Source organism: Raphanus sativus, chromosome 8 (assembly GCF_000801105.2).
Source record: "Raphanus sativus cultivar WK10039 chromosome 8, ASM80110v3, whole genome shotgun sequence".
NCBI classification, from domain to species: Eukaryota; Viridiplantae; Streptophyta; class Magnoliopsida; order Brassicales; family Brassicaceae; genus Raphanus; species Raphanus sativus.
This window is the reverse complement of record NC_079518.1, coordinates 1,786,625-1,810,138: the sequence shown is the minus strand read 5'-3', so window position 1 is coordinate 1,810,138 and position 23,514 is coordinate 1,786,625. Positions and strand designations below refer to the sequence as shown.

Sequence of the window (23,514 nt, the reverse complement as noted above, 5' to 3'; positions counted from 1 at the left end):
CATTCAAGATGTGATCGAGAACCATTCAGTTTCTTTTATTTGATTACAAGTTGAGAGGTCATGCTCACGTTTGCAGTTATAGTGCAACTGGACAAATCGATTGAATCATTGAATAGCATGTGTATGGTTTAATTAGGGAATTTGTTATATTTTGATTGAAAATTACTGGACCATGTAGACACCATTTTGAGTACATACATTTCTCAAAAGATAGAAGTTAAGACACTATCAGGTTTGATTCACGTAGAGTATATGATTCACATAACATTTCATCCCAACGTAACATAGCTTAAACATATCCTTTTCTCTATCACCATTATTATTGTTTGGGTTGTTGTTGTTTGCAAAGATCATACACTATACCACTATAGAAAATTATCCTTTTGCTATTCAACATATAGTATATGTTTTCACAATGTGTAAAGCTCTTTGCAGAAACACCACACACAAAAAAATGCCATATAAGGCACATGATTGAACAAGTTGGCTTTGGACACTAACAAAGATAAAGAACGAAAAAAAATTTCTGTAGTTCGTGGTTTGTGAATAGAAAAAAAAACATGTCGACCAAAGAAAAAATATCAAAACAAGAGGACAAAAACAGAAAGAGATTAAAATATATATATTTTGAAAAAGCAAAAATCAGTTAGTGTAATAAAATAGGTGAAGTATGAAAATATCTGGCACGAGAAGAATCCCACGAGACTGGACTCTCTCTCTCTCTCTTCCCCCGTGCCGTTCCTCCAACGCGCTCGAATCACGAAGCACCACGTGGCGTAATTGCAGGAGATAAAGTGCCCCCGTCTTACTTCGATTACACGTGAGTGTTTGTGAAGAAGAAGAAGAAGAAGAAGAGGCAAAGAGCTAAAGAAACTCCCACTCCCACTTTCAAAAAGATCTTTTCTTTTTGTGATTCAGATTTCTTGTAAGTTTCGTTTTTTTTTGCTCCACCGGTACAATTTTTTATTTTTTTTGTTGAATTTCACATTCAATTTCGTTGGATTCTGCTAGTTTATCGGTGGTTCCGTTTCAGTTTCGTTGGTACTGCGATTGCTTTGTACAAAATGTTTGATTCTTTTCTTCTATGGTGTATACTGGCACTTGTTCCCATTAGCTGATCAAGTAACTATTACTGTACTGGCTTCCAAAAAAAAAAACAAAAGTGTTTTCGGCTTGTCTGATTCTTCTTCTTTCTTTTCTTTTTGGCGACAAAGAGTATAACTTGTTTCTATAATTCATCTATGCAAAAAAGCTTTGATTGTTTTCCTTTTTGTTTGTTATTATATATATATATATATAATCAATAAACTTTACTTATCAGATCAAAGTGTGACAAGAAAGCATGAGTAACTCCCTTGTGCATAACTTACTTAACCGGGCTCTGATTCGTCCTCCACATCATACCAAGCTCAACTCTTCCTCCTTTCCGGCTGTGGGGAAGACTGGCAGATCTAATCTCGCTACACAGTTCTACGGGAAAGGTCTTCATAACTCAGGACGGAGTCTGCTCACTGAATCAGGAAGAAGAAGAAGGCCTGTCTCGTCTGTTGTTACACGAGCTGTTCTCGCCATGGATCCTGCTTCTCAGGTTTACATTCTTTTTAAGTTTTAACCAATTTGAAATTGTTTGGATGTGACTTTTGGTTGCAACTAGTCAATGTAGTTTTGGTAATCGTTTTTATCATATTGATATGTGCTAAAAAAATTTCATCCTTTGAACAGGCAGTAGAGAAATTTAATCTTGACGGAAATATTGACTTACTGGTAAGTGTAAACCTTTTACAAACAAATGGGATGTTATATCTTGTATCCGCCATAACGTTCATGTGATGGTAATTTCAATAGGTCGAAGTCACTTCTGCAAATGTAAGACAAGTAAATATCCAGATAGCTCATACAAGTGACTCATTGCTTCTACACTGGGGTGCAATACGTGACAACAAAGAGTATGCTCTCTCTCTCTCACAAATGATGTTCAACTTTTCTAACTAATAAGGTTTCTTCAAGCTTTACTAATGGCACATTGTTTTTTTTGTTAAAACTTTCTTTCTTATTTTCCTGTTTCAGAAAATGGGTTCTACCTTCTCGCTCTCCGGATAGAACTATAAACTACAAGAACAGAGCTCTTAGAACTCCATTTGTGAAAGTGAGTTTTCAAATTCAAATTCCTCCACATATACATTTACACCGCTACTTAAAGATTTTTTAAATGGTGCTTTGGGTTCTCTCTCATTCACAGTCCGGTGACAACTCTTACCTTAAACTAGAGATAGATGATCAGGCAATACAAGCTATTGAGTTTCTTATATTTGACGAAAGTCGGAACAAATGGTGAGCTTGATTTTTTCTTCTTCTTCTTGCTATTAAGACTAGAACATAGAGCTACCTAATTTTTGTTTTAAGCTATTGTCTTTTCTCATAATCTTAACTCTTAACATATGCAGGTACAAAAACAACGGTCAAAATTTTCATATAAACTTACCCATGGGAAATAATGTGGAACACAATGTTTCTGTTCCTGAAGATCTTGTACAGATCCAAGCATATATTAGATGGGAACGTAATGGTAAACAAAATTACTCCCCGGAGAAAGAGAAGGTATGACTTTGTACCTATACAGCCATATCTCTTAAGGATATATTTCTTTGTACTTTATAGTTAAGCAGAGTAATTAGTCTCTGGTCTTTATAGGAGGAGTATGAAGCTGCCCGTACAGAGCTAAGGGAGGAAATGATGAAAGGTGCTTCAGTGGAAGATCTTCGAAGAAAGCTGCTGAAGAAAGATGACACTCCAAAATCTAAGGAGACTTCATCCAGTGGACAGGAGTCACAGAAAAAAGTTTCCAAGCAACCGAAGCAGAAAAAACATTTCAGCACTGAGAAGATCCAGCGGAAGGGAAGGGACCTGAATGAGCTTATATGCAAGCACGTTGCTGATTTCGTTGAACCAAACTCCAAATCCTCAAGTGAACCACGGGCCTTAACGACTCTGGAGATGTACGCCAAAGCAAAGGAGGAACAAGAAACTACTCCAGTCTTTAGCAAGAAAACATTCAAGCTTGATGGCGGCACGATCTTGGTTAGTCGAGAGTATCTGTCTTGCTTTCTGTTCGGGTTAGATATGCATCCGACAATCATTTTCTTTCTAATGGCAACTCATTGTTCTCTCTGTTTAGGTTCTTGTCACTAAACTTTCTGGAAAGACGAAAATTCATCTGGCAACTGATGTCAAAGAGCCGATTACCCTTCACTGGGCTTTGTCTCAAAAGGGTGGAGAGTGGTTGGTAAGATATCTTTTTGTTTTTATAGTTTCTCAATCAAACAGGAGCATACTTTGAACCGTATTTCTGGCCTGTCTCTTTTTGACACTGTAGGACCCACCTTCAGATATACTGCCACCAAACTCTTTACCAGTACGTGGTGCTGTTGATACACAACTCACCATTGCCTCAACAGATCTTCCTAGTCCGGTATGACTAGTTGAATATATTAATACCATTTTGGTCCATATATGGTATGTTAAAGCCTCGTGTTAACCAATAACTGTAGGTGCAAACTTTTGAGGTGGAAATAGAAGGCGAGAGTCACAAGGGCATGCCGTTTGTACTCAAGGCTGGTGAAAGGTGGATCAAAAATAGTGGCAGTGACTTTTATGTGGACTTTGCTAAAGCAGAAAAACATGTTCAGAAGGTTCCTCTTCCTTCTTTGTCTTCTGAAAAGCACTGTCAATTGGTCTATGTTAGTCTCCTAGCTACTTAATTTTAATTGTTTTCATTTGAAAGGATTATGGTGATGGAGAAGGTACAGCCAAGAACTTACTGGATAGAATCGCAGATCTAGAGAGTGAGGCCCAAAAGTCTTTCATGCATCGGTGAGTTTATGGTCAAGCATTCTGCTTCTTAATATTTTCTGCTTACTAGTACAATGAGTGATCCATGTTCCACATTCACTAAAATTTATATTCTCAGTCAGACATCTCTTTTGTGCATGAAGTAAATAATGAAGGTTGCTTTTTGTATGTCTAGCTTCAACATTGCAGCAGATCTTGTGGACGAGGCAAAAAATGCTGGTCAACTGGGCTTTGCAGGGATCCTAGTCTGGATGAGGTTTATGGCTACAAGACAGCTTGTGTGGAACAAAAACTATAATGTTAAGCCTAGGTACAGTTCAAAGAATGTGACAGTAACTTCATTTACAAAAGATACCTTCATTTAGATTCGGTCCACATTTGCAAAAGATACCTTCATTTACAGCGTATTACACAACTCACTACCTTATTGCAGGGAGATAAGCAAAGCGCAGGATAGGCTGACTGATGTTCTACAGGAAGTTTATGCAAGCTATCCAGAGTACAGAGAGCTTTTGCGAATGATAATGTCTACTGTTGGTCGAGGCGGTGAAGGAGATGTTGGACAACGAATCCGAGACGAAATTCTAGTCATCCAGGTGTTGGTCTTTTTAGATTTCTTATAATCTTTTTATTTGAAAAAATGATTAGTCAACTTTTTGGTTGTTGAGTGAGTGAAGTTCCTGTTTGCAGAGGAATAATGACTGCGCAGGTGGAATGATGGAGGAATGGCATCAGAAGTTGCATAACAACACTAGTCCAGATGATGTTGTCATCTGTCAGGTATTTGACAGTTTGATTCCAGTTACAGTCTTAATCTTTCTTTTGACACTTTTTATTTCTCTATAGGCTTTGATGGATTATGTCAAAAGTGACTTTGACATGAGTGTTTACTGGAAGACTTTGAACGACAACGGCATAACCAAAGAGCGACTCTTGAGTTATGATCGTGCCATACATTCTGAACCAAGTTTTAGAAGAGAACAAAAGGATGGTCTTCTCCGTGATCTTGGACACTACATGAGGACTTTAAAGGTTGATTACCCAACTTTCTTGTAAACTTGGTCTGATTTATAAAGGAGATCATGTAATTTGTGGTCTTTTTTTTTTACTTTGTTTTAGGCTGTTCATTCAGGGGCAGACCTGGAGTCAGCTATACAAAATTGCATGGGCTACCAAGATGATGTAATGCTGTTATATTGAAAAGTTACAGTTAATGACTCTTCTTGAAATTTGCAACTGAACAATTTGTGTTGTCCTTCAGGGTGAAGGTTTCATGGTTGGGGTGCAGATAAATCCTATATCAGGATTGCCTTCTGGATATCCAGTACCTTTCCTCTCATACATTTCAAGAATTAAATATACCTGTTAAATCCGTACAACTTACACTGTGTTGGCATGTCCTTCAACAGGACTTGCTTCGTTTCGTCCTACAACATGTCGAAGAAAAGAATGTTGAGCCACTTCTTGAGGTGTGTTAAAGCTTTCCTATATATACTAGGTCGATAATTTTTACATGGCGTACGTATCATGAGAAGGAATATTGATGTAGGGTTTACTCGAAGCTCGTCAAGAGCTGAGGCCACTTCTGCTGAAGTCTCATGACCGCCTCAAGGATTTATTATTCTTGGACCTGGCTCTTGATTCTACTGTCAGAACAGCTATTGAAAGAGGATATGAGCAATTGAATGATGCTGGACCTGAGGTAAATGGATTCAGTCCTCGTCATGATAAATTGTTCTTCAACATATGTGACAAGTGACAACGGTTTCATATCCTTCTTGTGTTTTTGTTTCTCTCTTGTTATTCTCTTTTCCTTATATGATACTTTAATACTGCAGAAAATTATGTACTTCATCAGCCTCGTTCTTGAAAATCTTGCTCTTTCGTCAGATGACAATGAGGATCTTATCTACTGCTTGAAGGTGAATATTCAGTGACTTTGCCATGTTTTCTGTAGCATACCTTTTCCTTAATTATGGCCAAGTTTATACATAATTTAGATCCCTCTGATTCTTCCTAGTGGCTAAAAGTCCAAGGTCCAAAATGTGAAAAATTTAGACAAGATGCATGATTCTGTTCCACTGGTTTTGCAGGGATGGCAATTTGCCCTCAACATGTTCAAGAGCAAAAAAGATCACTGGGCTTTGTATGCAAAGTCTGTTCTTGATAGAAGTCGATTGGCACTTGCGAGCAAAGCTGAGAGGTACCTTGAAATTTTGCAACCATCGGCTGAGTATCTTGGATCTTGTCTTGGAGTCGATCAATGGGCTGTAAGCTACCCTTTCCTGTGACTAAAACCACCGTTATTTATCATCCATTATTTATATATTTCCCTCGAACATGAGATAGATTATATAATATTCTTTTAACCATGTCAACAGGTTAGCATATTTACTGAAGAGATCATTCGAGCTGGATCTGCTGCAGCGTTGTCGTCACTGGTTAACCGACTTGACCCAGTTCTTAGGCAGACTGCCAACTTGGGAAGGTTAGATGGCCAAATAGTTTATCTGACTGATTAGTATGGCTCTGTAGCAGATTGTATCTAACGTTCCTTCACTTTCTCTTTGATCAGTTGGCAGGTTATAAGTCCTGTAGAGGCCGTTGGATACGTCATTGTTGTGGATGAATTGCTCACCGTACAGAACAAAACCTACGACAGACCTACGATTATAGTTGCGAAACGAGTGAGAGGAGAGGAGGAGATTCCTGATGGTGCTGTTGCAGTACTCACACCTGACATGCCGGATGTACTATCTCATGTTTCTGTCCGAGCAAGAAATGGAAAGGTTAAAATAAAACTCACTTATGTTTCTAAAATAGTTATTGATTCTTGCGGCTTGTTCATTCAACTTTTGTCTGACATCCACTTGCAGATCTGTTTCGCCACATGTTTTGATTCTGGTATCTTATCTGATCTCCAAGCAATGGATGGGAAAGTTCTGAGCCTAAAGCCAACCTCTGCAGATGTGGTCTATAGGTGATTATACTTGAGATGTGCTTGATAGTGTTATTATGTTGATATTCTTTTAATTGATTTTGGTACTACTCAGAGAGGTAAACGAGAGTGAACTTTCGAGTCAGAGTTCAGACAACTTAGAAGATGTCCCTCCAAGCATTTCTTTGGTGAAGAAGCAGTTTGTGGGTAGATATGCTATATCGTCTGAGGAGTTCACAAACGACTTGGTTAGTTTTGTAAACGTTATTTGATTTTTTTTTACTTACCCATCTTTGTATCTTTTATTATTTCTTTGGTCTTTGTATAGTAAAGATACACTTTCAATTTACCTTTTCTAGGTTGGTGCTAAATCAAGGAATATTGGATATCTGAAAGGGAAAGTTCCTTCTTGGGTTGGTATCCCAACTTCAGTTGCGCTCCCATTTGGTGTTTTTGAGAAGGTTCTCTCCGAAAAGGAGAATCAGGTATGTTTCAGACTTTGATTCTTCATGATTTTCTTTCACCAAACGACTTTGCTTTTCATTGATTACCTCAACCTACTTCTAAATCACACTCTTTCTCTCTTGAAATGTTCAGGCGGTGAGCGAGAAATTGCAAGTATTGAAGAAAAGTCTTGAAGAGGGAGACCAAGGTGCTCTTGGAGAAATCCGTAAGACAGTGTTGGGACTAGTTGCACCCGCAGAACTGGTATGTCATATAGTTTTTTTTTTCTTTTTGTTATAACCGTGGGACACAATTAAGTATTCATTGATGTGTTTACATTGCTCGAGTATGAGTGTTATCATCTTGATGCCATTGATTAAGCTTTTGATGCTTTTAATTGTTAATCAAAAGTGCATATATTCAGAAGAGCTAAATCTTCTTAGTAGAAATTGGGTATTTGTAGTGTGCCTATGTAATGGTTGTGTTGATGCTCAGGTTGAAGAACTTAAAAGCACTATGAAAAGTTCTGACATGCCATGGCCGGGTGATGAAGGTGAACAGAGATGGGAGCAAGCTTGGGCCGCCATTAAAAAGGTCAAAAATCTTAGTATAATTAGCTACATTGCTGCTTAACCCTTAAAATATTGTCATATCTCACTAAACCGGCTAATATAAATCTCACAGGTTTGGGCTTCAAAATGGAACGAGAGAGCGTACTTCAGCACGAAGAAAGTAAAACTGGATCATGACTATCTCTGCATGGCTGTTTTGGTCCAAGAAGTCATCAATGCTGACTACGCCTTCGTCATTCACACAACCAACCCTTCTTCTGGAGACTCATCAGAGATTTACGCTGAGGTAACTTGAGATCCACTCCTAAACCCTTGTGAATAGGTGCTAACTTCATATGACTGTTTCTTTTTTTTTTTTTTTGGGTTTCAGGTTGTCAAAGGGCTTGGTGAAACTCTTGTAGGAGCATATCCAGGTCGGTCTCTGAGTTTCATCTGCAAGAAAAACAACCTTGATTCGCCTCTGGTATACTAAAACCTAACCACTGTTTTTTTTTTATAATGTGCGCAAACCGTGTCCCTTTTGAAAAGATTCATGCTGATGAGGTTTAAAACATGTAACAGTTGCTAGGTTACCCGAGCAAACCGATTGGACTGTTCATAAGACGCTCCATCATCTTTAGATCCGATTCTAACGGAGAAGATCTGGAAGGTTATGCAGGTGCAGGTCTCTACGACAGGTAAACCTAAAAAAAAAAACTCAAAACCTTCTCTCTGGTTTCATCATTGTAGGCAACACTTGTAGGAGCAATGAACCTTCTCCTTACCTGTTTTTTTTCTTTTGCCAGTGTACCGATGGACGAGGAAGACAAAGTAGTGCTCGATTACACAACGGATCCTCTCATCACTGACGATAGCTTCCAGAAAAAGATCCTCTCAGACATTGCACGCGCAGGAGATGCCATCGAGAAGCTGTATGGAACTCCACAGGATATTGAAGGTGTGATCAGAGACGGGAAGCTCTATGTCGTCCAGACACGGCCACAAGTGTGATCGAATTCTCCGACCACTTGTCAATGTGTACGTTACCTTATTTGTTGTCCAGTGAACTTCTTCTTTACTCTATAAGCAAAGAGTGTAAAGCATAAAACGCGCATATAGATTAAAAAATGTGTACTACACAAACATTAAGATGTAAGCAAAAAAGAAACTGTAATTGGAGTTGAAAACTTCTTCAGCTTTGGCAAGCAACAAGGTCGTTGTAGTATAGTGGTAAGTATTCCCGCCTGTCACGCGGGTGACCCGGGTTCGATCCCCGGCAACGGCGATTATTTTTTGTTAATACAAAATTCGAATTTTTGTTAATACCAACTACACCACGAAACCCTTGTGTGATTGATTAGTTGATATAAAATTTTCTTTTAGTCAAGAGTTTGGTGGGCACTTCGGTTTTGAAACTGTAATTGGGGTCGAAAGCTTCTTCAACTTGAGTGCAACTGAAAACTGCTTGTCGTTTCAGTGGTCGATCGAGAGACTACTTGAAGTTTGCATATATGATGGTTTAGTTTTTATTTTTTTTTGAAACTGATGATGGTTTAGTTTTTCTTTTGGTAAAATATATGATGGTTTAGTTACTCAAAGTATATTATTCCGATTCCAGAAGATATTCCATATACACTCATGCAAAGGGAAAAGGGAGAGCATGGCTATGCATCACGTTTTGTGAAGATTTCATGTTTTGGCTTTCTCAGCGGAACTTTGTCCTGATTCATTTTGTCTCAAATTTTCTTTATTTATGTATTTTCTTTGATCACTAAAAACAGAAACTTATTGTTTACAAATGGTATTCATTCACAGATAAATAAATCAGTATGTATCATAATACAGTATTAGTCAAAAACTTGAATGAATATGATTTTTTCTTTTTGAAAAAAAAAACTTGAATGAATACAATTAAAGGTTCGCATTGATCTGCTTGGATGTGGAATTGGAGGAAGCTAGCCTAGTGGAATCAACAAAACTTTAATGCTTTTGACCAGTGGTCTTGCAATTTCATGGGTCAGAAGAAGAAAGTTCATATCAAGTGGAAGTCCACGTCTGCAAACATTATTCCTATAGCGCGAACATGATTGTTTCTTGCCTAAAAAGGAAAAGAAAGTTCGATATTATTATTAAATGCCACTTTTTGTAAGAACCTACAAGCCATGTGCATTAGTTCTTGTTCCTCAATAAATTCCACGTTATACAACAAAACCTTCTCAAGCGCCAACAGAATCCAAAGTTATACTCAACTTTCCACATGAGGTCACCTACGTTTATATTAATTAAAAGATTTTTCCCATTCTGTATATCAAACGCATAAAAACACCAAAGATGTTATGACCGGTGATTAACTTAATTTTCATATAATTATGGGATTATCCTTCTTGTAAATCCATATTTATTTTGTTTTTACTACTCATGAATAAATAAACATCATTTTGGTGGCTAAATATAGCGTTTGTTGATTTTCTTGGTAGAATCAGTTTTTAATTTAGATAAATATATTTAATACAATTCAATATTTGAACCATATTTTAATATGTTTTGAATGGATTAACTATTTTTATACTAATATATAATAGATAGAAATGAAAATCCATATGCATGATCTTTCATAATGTTATCCTTTTGCCTAATTAAAACTTGTGGATATAGGATCAAATATGATAATTTGCTTACTATAGGATTTTATTTGTTAATTTAGAAAGCTAGTTAACTAAATTACCGCTTAAACATATGAACGTTATATAATTAACTGGATAAGGTTACACATCAAAGCAGAAGAAGCAGTTGGGAAATTATTAACCAACCTTCCAGCACCGATCCAGCGAACTTCGCCGTTTGTCTTAACCAATCACAATTCACCAAAATAATAATAATAATGGTAATTAAAGCTGAGAATTTAATTTTATTATATATTTATTCTTTCGGAAACTAGGAGAGGTCAAGGCTCATACAGATGGCGCGCTTGACCTAAAAGAATTGTAAATTTGAAAAGGAAAAATAATATTTTATTGTTTTTTGGGTCAATAAATCATATTTTTATTGTTGTGTAATAAAAAAGAAATGGTTGTTTGGTGAGCGGTGGGCAGATACAAGTGGATGACAAAGAATTTTCCAGAAAAAATGTTCCAATAAGAGAGACGACGCCACTTTCTCGGGAATATTCAAAGTTTTTTTGAATTTGATTTCTGGGTCCAAAGAATCATCGTCTCAATGTTCTTTTGAAGAAAGCCTCACCAGGGTCTCTCTGCATTTGTCTCCCCTGTTCGGACTCTGTTTTTAATTCTTATCTTGAGAGAAGGGAAAGAAGATGATTAAGTTATGGATGGTGACTTCTCTTGAAATCGCTGAACTCTTCGTGAGCGCTATGGTGCATTTGCTTTACGGGTTTTATATATTCAGCACAGCCGTGGCCGGAGATATTTCGAAGAACGTTAATGATTACTTTTTCAAGTCAAATGTGGATGTCAACGATGATTATCAAAGTCAAAGCAATGTCCAAGGTCTGCCTCCTATTGTATTGGTTCATGGTATCTTTGGTTTTGGCAAAGGGGTAATGCAAACCTTTAATATTGTTTCTTTTTATTTATTTTCAGTTAGATTCTTTGGTTTTGAGGTTTGATCTTGTTGTGATCAGAGATTAGGAGGCTTGTCATACTTTGCTGGTGCCGAGAAGAAAGATGAGAGGGTTCTTGTTCCTGATTTGGGATCCTTAACAAGCATCTATGATAGGTATAAGATCTTGATTTAATATTGATTTTTATGCACATTTATTGATGATGACAATGGCTTCCAGGGCAAGGGAGTTATTCTATTACCTAAAAGGAGGAAGAGTTGATTTTGGAGAAGAGCATAGTGAAGCTTGTGGACATTCTCGTTTTGGAAGAGACTATGGAGAAGGTTAGGTTTTAATCTGAAACTTGCACGGAAATAATGCATTCAAATGAAATGTATATCTGACTTTTGGCATGTGTGTCTGTGTGTTAGGGCAATACCCTGAGTGGGATGAGGATCATCCTATTCATTTTGTGGGGCATTCCGCTGGTGCCCAAGTTGTGCGTGTGTTGCAGCAAATGCTTGCAGATAAGGTTTGACTTCATAAATGTCTTCTTGGTTTAAAAAAGCTCTGTTTAATGATTTTGATGCTAACACATATGTCTGATCAAACTGTGATGGTTAGGCATTTGAAGGGTTTGAAGAAACGAATGAGAATTGGGTTCTGAGTGTGACATCATTGTCTGGAGCATTCAATGGTACCACCAGGACTTACTTAGATGGCATGAGGTCAGTTTCATTCCTGAAAACTTCAGTTCTACGTTAATGGTTTTATCTTGGAATCAAATGTTTATTCTCATCTCAAAATCTTGTTTGTTACTATTACAGGACAGAAGATGGAATAAGCATGAAACCAATATCTCTGTTGCAGCTATGTCGTATAGGCGTGATAATGTACGATTGGTTGGACATCTCATGGCTAAAGACTTACTACAGTTTCGGGTTCGATCACTTCAACATGTCATGGAAGAAAACCGGCTTGAGAGGTCTAGTTGATTGCCTTGTCGGAAACACAGGTCCTTTTGCTACTGGTGATTGGATCTTACCTGATCTGACGATCCAAGGCTCCACAAGTCTCAACTCCAATCTACAGACGTTCCCAAACACTTACTACTTCAGCTACGCGACTAAACGTACACGCAGAATCATGGGCATGACTATCCCTTCAGGTGTTCTTGGCATCCACCCTATGCTCTTTCTCCGCGTCTTTCAGATGAGCCAATGGAGATTCCCGCAGGATGTTTCTCCTCCCTATAAAGGCTATAGGTAACAAACAACAAGACTCAAAATGATTTGCACTTTTACATTCATTCTTGAAGTCCTTGATCAGTCCTCTGTTTTCCTCTGTTTTCCTCTGTTTTACTCGGTTTTCCTCTGCTTTTACTCTGTTTTCCTCTGTTTTCGCTTTGCTTAAACACTGCAAAATAGATACACTATTCTAAGAGAAGCTAAAATGTTTTGGTATGAAGGGATGAGGAGTGGCAAGAGAACGATGGGGCAATGAACACGATATCAATGACGCATCCGAGGCTACCCGTGGAGCATCCTAGCCGGTTCATAAGGAGCGACTCTGAGTGCCAAACGTTACAACCTGGAATATGGTGAGTGAGTCATATCATAACATGTTACATAGAGTGGAAACTGAATGGGAACCTTTTGTTTTGGTTATTGCAGGTACTATAAGATAGTGGAAGCAGATCACATAACGTTCATAGTGAATAGAGAGAGAGCTGGAGTGCAGTTTGATCTAATATACGACAGTATCTTCCAACGTTGCAGGAAACATGTTTTTAGAAAGATTCCTCAGACTCTCCCTAATCAGTCTCCTCGTGCTCCCCGCTCTCCTCGTTGATAGCCTAAAAACAGCAGCTTTGACTACATTGACGTTGAGCCTTAATTCTTTAGCAATTCATTAATATTAGATATATCCATTGTTCTTATTCTCTCTTGTTTTTATATACTAGTATAAACATCTACATTTCATTTAAAATTTATAGATGCATCAGATTCTTTTTTATCTAATTTTTTGTTCTTGCCAAATGATATGATAATCTAGTGTATAAAGTCTATGGTTAGGAATTCAAATTGCATTTACTATAATCTCTCCTTTTATATTATTATTATGATGAAATTGGAATTGCTACCCTAAGCAATAGGGGGATCGACGATAATTACTAAAAAATAGCATCAAACTTGTATACGTACGATTCATAACTCACAATTCAAATAGGAATATAGAATGTAATTGGTGTCAATTATGTTTATTTGTTGTGATTAAGTTAAGGGCTTCGGATCAAATAGTTACCACTAGGTATGTTCTTTTTTTTTGTGTGAACAAAGACATATACACTCGCTTCAATGATTTTAAAGAACAACAATTGTGTGAAGGTTGCGTTAGAGCATTAGTAATATTTCAAATATACTAAGGTTGTATCTGGATTGCCCAATTTTTGAATGGAGTGATGTAGAATGATCAATTCCAATTATTCCTTTTAACTTATATAAAATGAAATGACCACTCCATATATTACACAAAAACTAAACAAAACACAAAAAACATTGATCTATAACCATTTGTTAAGGAATAAATGAAATGCACACTATTCAATTTCTATTATATTCCATTCATCTTATTCAAATCCTATTTTCATTTGTAATGATTGTCTTTAGTACTTATTTTTATTTATTTGGACCGTTGATTTTCTTTTTCTCACTCACACATTTGCATATATTTACCAAGCTTGTATACAGACACAACAACAGAAATCAAGAAAAATTTCCAAAGAACAAAAATGGATTCAAAGGAGGGTAAACTTTCTTTGATTATGTGTTATTCTAGGAAATGTAGGAACTTTCTCTTGGTTTCTAACTATTGTTAATTGTATGTTGGTTTATAGATCGTGGTTCTAATCAGAAAAAAGTAACAACAACTTGCGACAAGAATGTGAAGGTGGGGAAGAAGGAGATCAAAGAGGCAAAGAGTGGGAAAGTCAAGGTGAAGATGAGGTGGAAATGGGAAAACCTGTTGAAGACTTTGAAAAGCCAGAACATGAAGAATAAAAATAATTATAAGATATTAGTTTGAACGTTTTATGTGTTTATTGTTCAAGTTTTGAGTTTTATGTTTCTAGTGTGGTGTTGTTAAAGAATTTTTTTAAAAAATCAAAATATAATATAGTGAAAGTTGTTCTTATTTTAAAACATTTTAGAGCACCATTAACCCTAGTAGTTTAATGGTGGCTTATGAATATTTTAATGAAAAAAAAGGAAAGAGAAGAAACAGAAGAAGAAAAACGCTTAGTTAAGCGTTGGTGTTTGGTGTTTTTGCGGGCTCCACTGACACGTGGTGGCCCGTCACTGGTCTTTTTATTAATTTTTTTTTTTTAAAATCACAAAGGAAAAAATAAAAAAAAAATTAAAAATTTTAAGCACCCCTTTTGTAGCAACCACCGTTGATGATGCTCTTAGTAGATTAACTTCCTTGGTAACAAGAGATAAGAAAAATGGTGGTTAATGTCGATTATCAAAGCAATGTTGAAGGTTTGTCTCCTATTATATTTTGATTGGTTCATGGGATCTTTGGTTTTGCCAAAGGGGTAATGCAAACACTCAGAATTGGTTTCCTTTTTGTTTATTAATTAAATTCTGGTTTTTGAGGTTTAGGGTGAATTTGATTGTTTGTCAATGAAAGTAAAAAAGGGTTTTTAAATAATGGGAAGTATTACCACAAAAAAAACATAGAACCCAAGAAGAGATAGATTTGAAGTTTTAGGGTAAGATAAAAGGAACTAGTAGCAGAAAAAAAAAGCATGCCCAAAAAGTGTTAAGTTAGATGAGCTTCTAACCTAAAACCAATTGGTAATAAGTGAAGAGGTTTATATATTTTATATATTACTAAGGATCTGTTCCAATACCCGATACGAGACCTTTGTCTCTAATATGCCCGCTCAAGATGATGGTTCTTTGACCATCAATTTCGGAATATTCGGATAAGGATCGATATGTCAACTTTGGGATGGATCGATGATAGATCGGATTGGATTGTTTGGATCGGACTGGATTGTTTGGATCGGACTCTGATACCATGTTAAGCTAGATGAGTTTCTAACCTAAAACCAATTAGTAATAAGTAGAGAGAATCATTATCTTATAAGAAGAAAACATACACGAGAAATGATTTGTTGTTGACATGGGATAAGATAATCCAACAAGCAGCATGTGTTAGCATCAGTCATTAAACAGAGCTTTTTGAAACCAAGAAGACATTCTTCAACTTCAAACCTTATCTGCAAGCATTTGCTGCAACACACGCACAACAAGGGCACCAGCTGAATGCCCCACAAAAGGAATGGGATCAAAATCTAAAACACACACATGTCCAAGTAATTTATACATTTCATATACAAAGTGAAAGTTTCAGATCAAAACCTGACCTTCTCTGTAGTCTCTACAAAACCGAGAATGTCCACAAGCTTCACTATGCTCTTTTCCAAAATCAACTCGTCCTCCTTTTAGGTAATAGAATAACTCCCTTTCCCTAGAAGCCATTGTCATCATCAATAAATGTGCATAAAAGGTCAATATAAAATCAAGATCTCATATACATATCGTAGATGCTTGTTAAGAAATCCCGAATCAGGAACAAGAACCCTCTCATCTTTCTTCTTAGCACCAGTAAAGTATGACAAGCCTCCTAATCTCAGATCACAACAAGATTAACACAAGACTTATTCACTCAACAAAGAAGTGAAATGAATCACCATTACATTATTGGATTTTCCTACATTAGAAAAACAACCTCTGCAATGGAAAATGCTTCGACCGGTACTATACACCAAATTTCATAAATCAGATTGTCCAAACCCAAAAAAAATTTTGCTGACTGAATATCTACTCGCACCATGGAAGCTTAAACTTGAAGAGCATAAGCTATAGAACCAGCGAGGCTCAGTACTTCACTGTCAATCCACACGAGTCCGTGGTCCAGAAATAGCACAGACCTTCTATGGGATCACCTGCAACCAGAAAAGACAAACACAAAGGTTTTTACTATAATGACTCGGTTTAGATGGAATCATCATAACATTTGTCCAATGGTTGTAAACCTTGGGGAACAATGCCGTGTGTGGCACATTACATATATGCGCTTATTCTCGATGCTTCGTGTGCAGCTAAGACTTTCTGAAGTGGCACAAGAATTAGGTGGTGAGTTATGGACGAAGTGAGAATGGAGTTAATACTTTTTGATAAGTTTAATCTGAGTAGATATATACGATGATGCAGTGATTGTTTTGGAGCTATATCTTATTTATGTGTCCGTGCAGAACTCTTAATGATATAAAGCAAGGTTACTAATTTACTATACACCAAAAGGGTCCAGTGTAAGTAAGAACCTAGTGATACACGACATTGGAAAAAGGTGTATAATACCGTTGGAAACGTTTCCATGCTCCATCACCTGGGAATGCAATAGATATCTGAAACAGATGAATATTAGTAACAGATACGAATTTTCCCCCGGATATCTTCAAATTAAAAATCTAATCAGACGAGTTTCCAAATTGACACATAACATGAAGATTTTGGATTTGTTCCGGTTTGATTTCAAACTAATTTTGCTAACCACAGAGTTTAATTTGTCCGTAACTCCAAGCTCAAGGCCCAAAATGATCAGCCCAAAGATTAGAACTTTAAAACCTTTAACAATAACTTTTTCTTTTTATAAAGCAAGAACTGTTGTATACGCATCATCTGATATATTTTATATAAAAATATCATTGAATTTATTTTTTCGATTTACAGTAGAAAATGAATAAAGAAATTTAAATAATATATTATAAAGGAATATTTGATTTTGGGATTAACATAAAGTTTTTTTTTCATTTGGATATCTACTCAATTAATTAGGTACCTACCTACTTTAAAGTTACATAATGTTTTTTTTTAATTCTGATTTTTTTTCGAATACATTATCTAAATAGGAATTTTCGTGGCCGAAAATATACATGCATCACAAAAAAAAAATGGAATCATACAAGGAACGCACAATTGCTTAATTAATAAAAAAAAGAATATGTTTTGAGTATGGTTCGTCCAAAAATATTTCTATTAAACATAAAAAATACAAAGTTGGAAAAAACTTAACGTTCTAGCAAAATTTTGAGTATGGAACTTTTAACTTATGTCCAAAAGATGCGGGAACTAACCTTTGTAATGACCTGCTTTGTATATGTTTTTTTTTGTTGTTGACCTGCTTTGTATATGATTCATTTACTAAAATTCTAAAACTAAAATTTAGAATGGCTAAACTTGCATTTACGTTTTATACGACACTTTTTTTGTAATTTCAGAAACTACCAAGAAGAGTAAAACTGTTTCAAACTACCAAGAAGAGCAAAACTGTTTCAAATATACATATGCATAGCAAAAAAAAATGGAATCATACAAGGAACGCACAATTGCTTAAATAAACAACAACGTACGACCATTGGTCATTTCACAAATTGTTTTTGTGCTTCTAAAGAATATTTATTTTAAACATAAAAAGATATAAAAGTATAACACAAAGTCGGATAAAATCTAACGTTTTAGAAAAACATTTTTGAGTATTTGTTATGACTTAATTGAAGTACCAATAAAAATCTATTAAAATGATTGCATATTTGCATATGACCAAAACATGCGGAACCAACCATTTGCTTTGTGTATGATCCATTTACTGAACTTTCAAAAATGGCTAACACTTGCATTTACAAATTGTTCATACAACATACCTTTATTTCTCTCAGAAATAACATAAAAAAGGCACACACCTGACATTTCAAACAAACATGAGAATCTAGCAACTTTATTTTTTCCACGAGTGCGATGATGCAGCACCAAACTTTTAACGGCTAAACCGAATCCTTTCTTTGACAAAAAGGGAAGAAAGTGGGAAACTTTGAGTTGGACTATGACTTGGACCAAACATATAAAGATACCACACATCATTATCCAATAGTCATCATCACCTCCACCTTCAATAATTAAATCACCATCCAAGTACGTACACGTATATCTATATATATCAGCTCCATTTAGATATAAGACTTCACCCACCAATCTTAAAAATATAAAAAAAAACTCAAGAAATAGTTCATAAAGGATCTTCAAAGTGATGAAAAACATTTTCTTAGCCGGAGAGGCACCACCAGAAAAAAAATGCAGAAGAAGCCCTTCAAGGAGGAGACAGGGGAACCTCAATAGTTTGTTTAGCTTGGCCATGAGAAAGCAAGGAGACAACAACAACAACAAAAAGTTATAGGTCTTATAACTTTATGGTAATGGCACAAACCGGCAAGTCATATATCGGCATCAGGCTCGTGTGTTTCGAGTTGTATTTGGTTGTAATATAGATCTTTTGAGTTGTTTAAGATTTAATCTCTACCGTATGTAATCTCATCTTTGATACTTTTGTACCAGTAAGAAAGAATATTGTAATATTGATCGTCTTGTGTGTGTTTGTGTGTTTCTTTCCTGTTTTGTTTTCTGGAATAAAAAGTGGACAATGTTTGGCTGCTCTTGAGTCTTTATATTATGTTTCTAGGTCCATAAGAAATCTTAAGAACTTTGTATCTGAAAGAGAGACAAACCAAAAGAGTTTTCAAGAAATTATTGCAAGTAGTTCAGTAGCTTCAAGTGATCTTGAACACAAAGTAGCTAAGAGACGGCTTTTGGGTAATAATACATATGGAACTGAAGGCACTGAGAGAGAGAAGCCTATGCTGCAGCTGTGATGTAATGGATTGCTTCCTTGCAGATACCTGTCATGGTTGCTTCTGGACCATAAACCTCAATGGGGACACCGATCTCATCTCCAAGGGATCTCATTTTAGCAAGTCCTTTTTGATAGTTTGGTCCTCCTCTCCTCACATATATATGCATCCCTGCTGCTTTCAGCTTTGCCTCCTATTAAACAGATACATAACAAAACATGTTTTGCTTTGGATCCTCTTCAGTAAGTAAATGTCTCTGAGAGGGGAGGTCAAGTTTTCTTGACCTTACCTTCTCTTTGAGAGCGCGGATTATGCCATTGAAAGTAGCAGTAACATCAGTGAAGTTAGCAATTCCACCTCCAATCACAAGAGCTCTGCTCTTCCCATCAGGGTTTGCTGTAGCACACTGCAGTATTGTGTTTTTTTTTATTACTAATCATCATTCACAGGAAAGAAATAGTCTCATGTAAGGAGAAAAAAAAATCTAAATCTTACATCAATAACAACTCTGGCGTACTGCAAAACCTCATCTTCTTTGGGTGCTCCACTGTATTCAGCATAGTTGCCAAGTTCAGATGCATAGCCAAGATCTCCAACCTATATAAGAAACTTTAACGTTGAAAGAACTTGTAAGGGAAAACAAAAGGCAGAGATTCTTTAGGGAACAATACATACGGTATCAGCATAGATGACACTTGCTCCTCCTCCAGCTACCATTTTCCAAATCCTCCCCTTGGGATTCAGAACTGTAAACTTCAAGGACGCACTTGTCTGCAACCACAAAAAAAGGGGCATAGAAGAAAGCTCTTTTACTAGTTCAAAAAACCATGAAGGAGACAAGACTTTTTTAGACTATGATGATACCTTCTCATCTAATCCATGGATGAAGCTTTCAGTTGGACTCATTACTCTCCCAAATGGCATAGGATACTCAGTGTCTCCCCATCTGCAAGTTCAAGGGCTTAGTTATGGTGCACCTTCTTCTCAAAAGATCTTTTAAGCTCAAAAGGTTAGTGAAACTCACTTCTTGAAGTTCTTGAAGGCTGCAGTATCGTCAAGCTCACCCCTCATATCAAGAGGATAAGGCTTTCCACAAACTAGTGTGAAAGGATTCATCTCCAAGAAAGTGAAATCAAGATCTAGTAAACCAAAGGGAGACAAGACTTTAAGGTTAGATTATATCCCAGTATATATGATTTGATTTGATCTGTGTGAAAGGTTCAGCATACCTTGGAATAGAGTGAAAATGACTTTGATAAACTCTTCAATTTCTGCTTTGATCTGTATATGGAAAATGTTACTTAAAAGTGCAGATTCTGTGGCAATGTTCAGAACGGTTAGATTACCTCTAGTGGAAGAGTTGCTACAAGAGGTGCACATACTTCAGGTGTCAGTGAAGCACCAGTTTGTAAAAATATTGTCTTCACCTGAAAAAAAAACAGCAACCTAAACTCAGACTCCATCTTTATGATGGAAGACACTGCTGAGACATTGGAGCAACAAAAGATACCTTGTGCCAGTTCTCCTCGATCTCAATCCCTCCACACTCTGAAAAGCTTATGCTGCAGCCGAGGCGATCCGAGACAACGTTAAGATAAAACTCTTCATTGTGTGGGACGAATGGTTCGACAATAAATGTTGTTATGGGTCCTACGCATCCACTCATCTCTACCTCTTTGCCTAAACGCTCATTGACAAAAGTGGCAACTTCAGCAAAACTTAAGTTTAAAGCAACCAAACCACTCTTGCCACGCTTTCCAAACAACATGTCAGGTTTCACAACCAGCTTCTCGGACGAGAGCCAAGGTTCTTTCTCTACTAACTCATTTAGATCAGTCGTTTGGTTGATCTATACACACACACATAAAGAGGATAAACAGGTAAACATGAAGCATTTTATTATAGCTGCTTATTTCAACCACAAAATGATCAAAGTGCCTCATGTCCGAGAAACCAATGCTCAAGCAAGGAAAATGAGGAGCTAAACCTGAACGGATCTGATAGGAAGCTCATTGCCAGAAAGCCTTTTGAAATGTTCCTTCACTAGTCTCTTTGAGTCGTATTCTCTGATCTTCTTCCTTGCCATTTTACTTGGAGAAGAAGAATTCAACAACACGACAGAACCAAATCAAAACAAGAATGTTAGCAAATGGAATAGAGATCAAAGGAATGTAGAAGAAGCAGAGATCCCTCAAAAAAATGGAGGATCTTCTTTACCGTTGATAGAATTGAATGAAGGGAGAGGAGAGAGGTTCGGTAAGTAAGTTAGCTCACCAGTAAGGGCTCTGTATTTTACTATTTATAGTAGCAACTTACAAATGATCGGTTTTACTTCATAAATCACAAAATATAATAAATACTATATGTTAAAAAAATAACTATGAGCCTGAAAAGAGCTGGTGGATGTTCAGTTGTTCATTCAGTTTCAGAGTTTGCACTACCTAACTTGTAAACCAACGTTTCAGCTTCTGATTTGTTGTTATAACATCTAACCAAATTAGTTTTCTAAGTTATTATTAGTTTTGTGAAGCCATCATTACAACAAGGGTACTACATCCAAAGAATAACATGTTCAAATAAACAAGACGCTAAGATCTCAATGAACATTTGTACTGTTCTTGATAACTTGAGATACCTTGGGCTTACTCTATCTTCTGCTTAGCCTTATTATCCACAAATAGGGTGTTTTTGAGTTTCTATGACTTTGTGTTTTGACTTATAAGACCATGGAGTCCTCACGTGTCTCAACAGATAGAAGAGGGAACCCCAAACCTATAACGAGCTGTGACGCTCTAGCAAAGAATTCTTCAGCTTTATGATCAAAGCAAAGACGGCAAAGCACGGTATATGCATCCCTGCCACTGCCAAGTACCTGGATAAACACATTAGCAAGAAGATCACAATAAGTGTCTCTCTTTCCATCCTTGAGTTTGAGTTTTTATCGGTACATACTAAGTGTGGAAGAGTTTATGAACATACCATAAGGGTGCATACGGTGACGACAGATCAAGAAATTGGTATGGCCACCTGGCAAAAGAAGTTCCCTTACAAAGTTAAATAACTCTGAAGACAATTAATTGTTAAAGACTTCACACAAAGACAGAAAGAAAGTGTGTACTACCATAAGTTCTTGAAAGCATGGATAATCCATTGGTAAGCGACGAAAATGCAGCTCCAAAATGCAAAGTATGAGATACGGAACAGCGGGAATCGCTGGATGAAGAAGAAACAAAGATTATCTGTTAGGTTCTAAAAAAGCAGTATCCACATCACCAATGTTTTTGAAAAGAGTTACCAAAGAATTGAGACATGTGTCACCGAGGAGAAAAACTGCGTTGACAGAATGCATACAAACATGGAGCTGCAAACAAAGATAAAGGAATTAAAAATATTCATTGTCGACTCAGTGAACATTATCAAACAGTACAAGAAGAGCCAGAAACTTACAAAACTCAGCCTGTAACCTTTAGTAAAAGGGTAGATTAATCCCCAAAACACAATATCCGTTAGCACAACAGCACCAGCACAAGTCTGTGTCACAACAGAAAGCTCGTTTTGAGATGGCATCATCGTACAGTCTTTACTCATTTAACAAGATATGATTAGAAGAAACTTTACTTGGAAAAGGACTTGAAAGATATAATAAACCCAAAAACTAGCTGGTTTTGAGATGGTAGGTGGTCTATAAGTGTCTTGTTCCGCATCAACCTATACTTGTATAAGTATAACTCTCTTCTCTATTGTAGATGAAGCATCCGTAAATAGATAACAACGAACCATACTATGGACAAGAAAAACAAAGAGAAGGAATCATAGATAAGCTTTCAGTCAGTAAACATTCTGAATTTTCCAAGAGACACACACACATACCCCAAAGTAGAGTGTGACAAGAGTAACGTCCACCTGTTTCACCACCAACAAAGATTGAAATCTTTTCACTCATTTTCAAAGATTAAAAAAAAAAAAGAAGAAGAAGAACTCAACTGAGTATAGAAGTAAAACACGCCGAGTTCCATGACTAACAACATTGGCAATGAGGAGAGATAGCATTGCGAGAAACGAGAACACTCTAAAGGCAAGCAACCAAAGAGGGTGGACTCTTTAAGACATGTGGTCCAAGCTTCGTCTTGGAACAACGTCCGGGAGATTTCTCGTTCTCTTCTCTTGCCTTCGTATCTCCGGATCGAGAATCGCTGCTAAGGCTAATGGAGCTAAGATGATTAACGCACAGAGGAAGAACCCTCCAGTTCAACCAGTAACTTTAAGGCTGTTGTATCAGGAGGAGCCATGGCTATAGAACAATAAGTCCTAAGAATTCAACAAGAATCATGTATAGTTAGAATTATAATATAGTAATAAACAGAAACAGAAACAGAAGATTACAAGATGTGATGCCCTTTTTTGTTTCCGGTGATTGAGC

General features: G+C 36.6%; 3 protein-coding genes and 2 non-coding genes across 6 annotated transcripts; 3 read left to right on the top strand and 2 right to left on the bottom strand.

The window, feature by feature from the left end:
* The first annotated feature begins 685 nt into the window (after positions 1–685).
* Positions 686–8,977, top strand: LOC108812281 (alpha-glucan water dikinase 1, chloroplastic). The gene is made up of 33 exons (XM_018584503.2): positions 686–925; positions 1,322–1,588; positions 1,723–1,764; positions 1,846–1,946; positions 2,068–2,146; positions 2,240–2,331; positions 2,445–2,598; positions 2,692–3,078; positions 3,176–3,283; positions 3,374–3,469; positions 3,549–3,689; positions 3,782–3,870; positions 4,025–4,159; positions 4,283–4,445; positions 4,540–4,629; positions 4,696–4,881; positions 4,969–5,031; positions 5,111–5,173; positions 5,259–5,318; positions 5,399–5,551; positions 5,688–5,771; positions 5,943–6,119; positions 6,231–6,337; positions 6,425–6,638; positions 6,726–6,829; positions 6,903–7,035; positions 7,147–7,272; positions 7,385–7,495; positions 7,727–7,825; positions 7,916–8,089; positions 8,174–8,266; positions 8,365–8,480; positions 8,589–8,977. Exons 2-33 carry the CDS (start codon positions 1,343–1,345, stop codon positions 8,791–8,793), a joined length of 4,191 nt encoding a protein of 1,396 aa, XP_018440005.1. The 5' UTR covers positions 686–925; positions 1,322–1,342; the 3' UTR covers positions 8,794–8,977.
* An 18-nt stretch (positions 8,978–8,995) lies between these two features.
* On the top strand, positions 8,996–9,067 carry TRNAD-GUC (transfer RNA aspartic acid (anticodon GUC)). Its single transcript has one exon. It is a non-coding gene; the product is annotated as a tRNA-Asp (tRNA).
* Positions 9,068–10,857: 1,790 nt separating this feature from the next.
* On the top strand, positions 10,858–13,357 carry LOC108807309 (uncharacterized). The gene is made up of 8 exons (XM_018579580.2): positions 10,858–11,338; positions 11,423–11,517; positions 11,582–11,685; positions 11,773–11,873; positions 11,966–12,069; positions 12,169–12,606; positions 12,810–12,941; positions 13,015–13,357. Exons 1-8 carry the CDS (start codon positions 11,096–11,098, stop codon positions 13,190–13,192), a joined length of 1,395 nt encoding a protein of 464 aa, XP_018435082.1. The 5' UTR covers positions 10,858–11,095; the 3' UTR covers positions 13,193–13,357.
* A 5,619-nt stretch (positions 13,358–18,976) lies between these two features.
* LOC108813884 (ATP-citrate synthase alpha chain protein 1) lies at positions 18,977–21,870 on the bottom strand. 2 transcript variants are annotated; one of them, XM_018586569.2, is made up of 11 exons: positions 21,730–21,870; positions 21,082–21,184; positions 20,605–20,943; positions 20,441–20,521; positions 20,324–20,375; positions 20,119–20,233; positions 19,959–20,040; positions 19,770–19,865; positions 19,590–19,691; positions 19,384–19,500; positions 18,977–19,287 (listed from the first exon to the last, which is right to left on the bottom strand). In XM_018586569.2, the coding sequence occupies exons 2-11, from the start codon at positions 21,178–21,180 to the stop codon at positions 19,099–19,101; spliced, it is 1,272 nt and encodes a 423-aa protein (XP_018442071.1). In that variant the 5' UTR covers positions 21,181–21,184; positions 21,730–21,870; the 3' UTR covers positions 18,977–19,098. The 2 variants fall into 2 exon arrangements, with proteins under 2 accessions (XP_018442071.1, XP_018442070.1); XM_018586568.2 differs by lacking the exon at positions 21,730–21,870 and adding an exon at positions 21,312–21,429.
* LOC108813885 (uncharacterized) lies at positions 21,584–23,355 on the bottom strand (the record flags this gene model as incomplete). Its single annotated transcript, XR_008937695.1, has 8 exons — positions 21,584–21,966; positions 22,074–22,121; positions 22,216–22,307; positions 22,390–22,455; positions 22,542–22,625; positions 22,713–22,875; positions 22,965–22,990; positions 23,071–23,355. It is a non-coding gene; the product is annotated as an uncharacterized LOC108813885 (transcript).
* Positions 23,356–23,514: the final 159 nt, after the last annotated feature.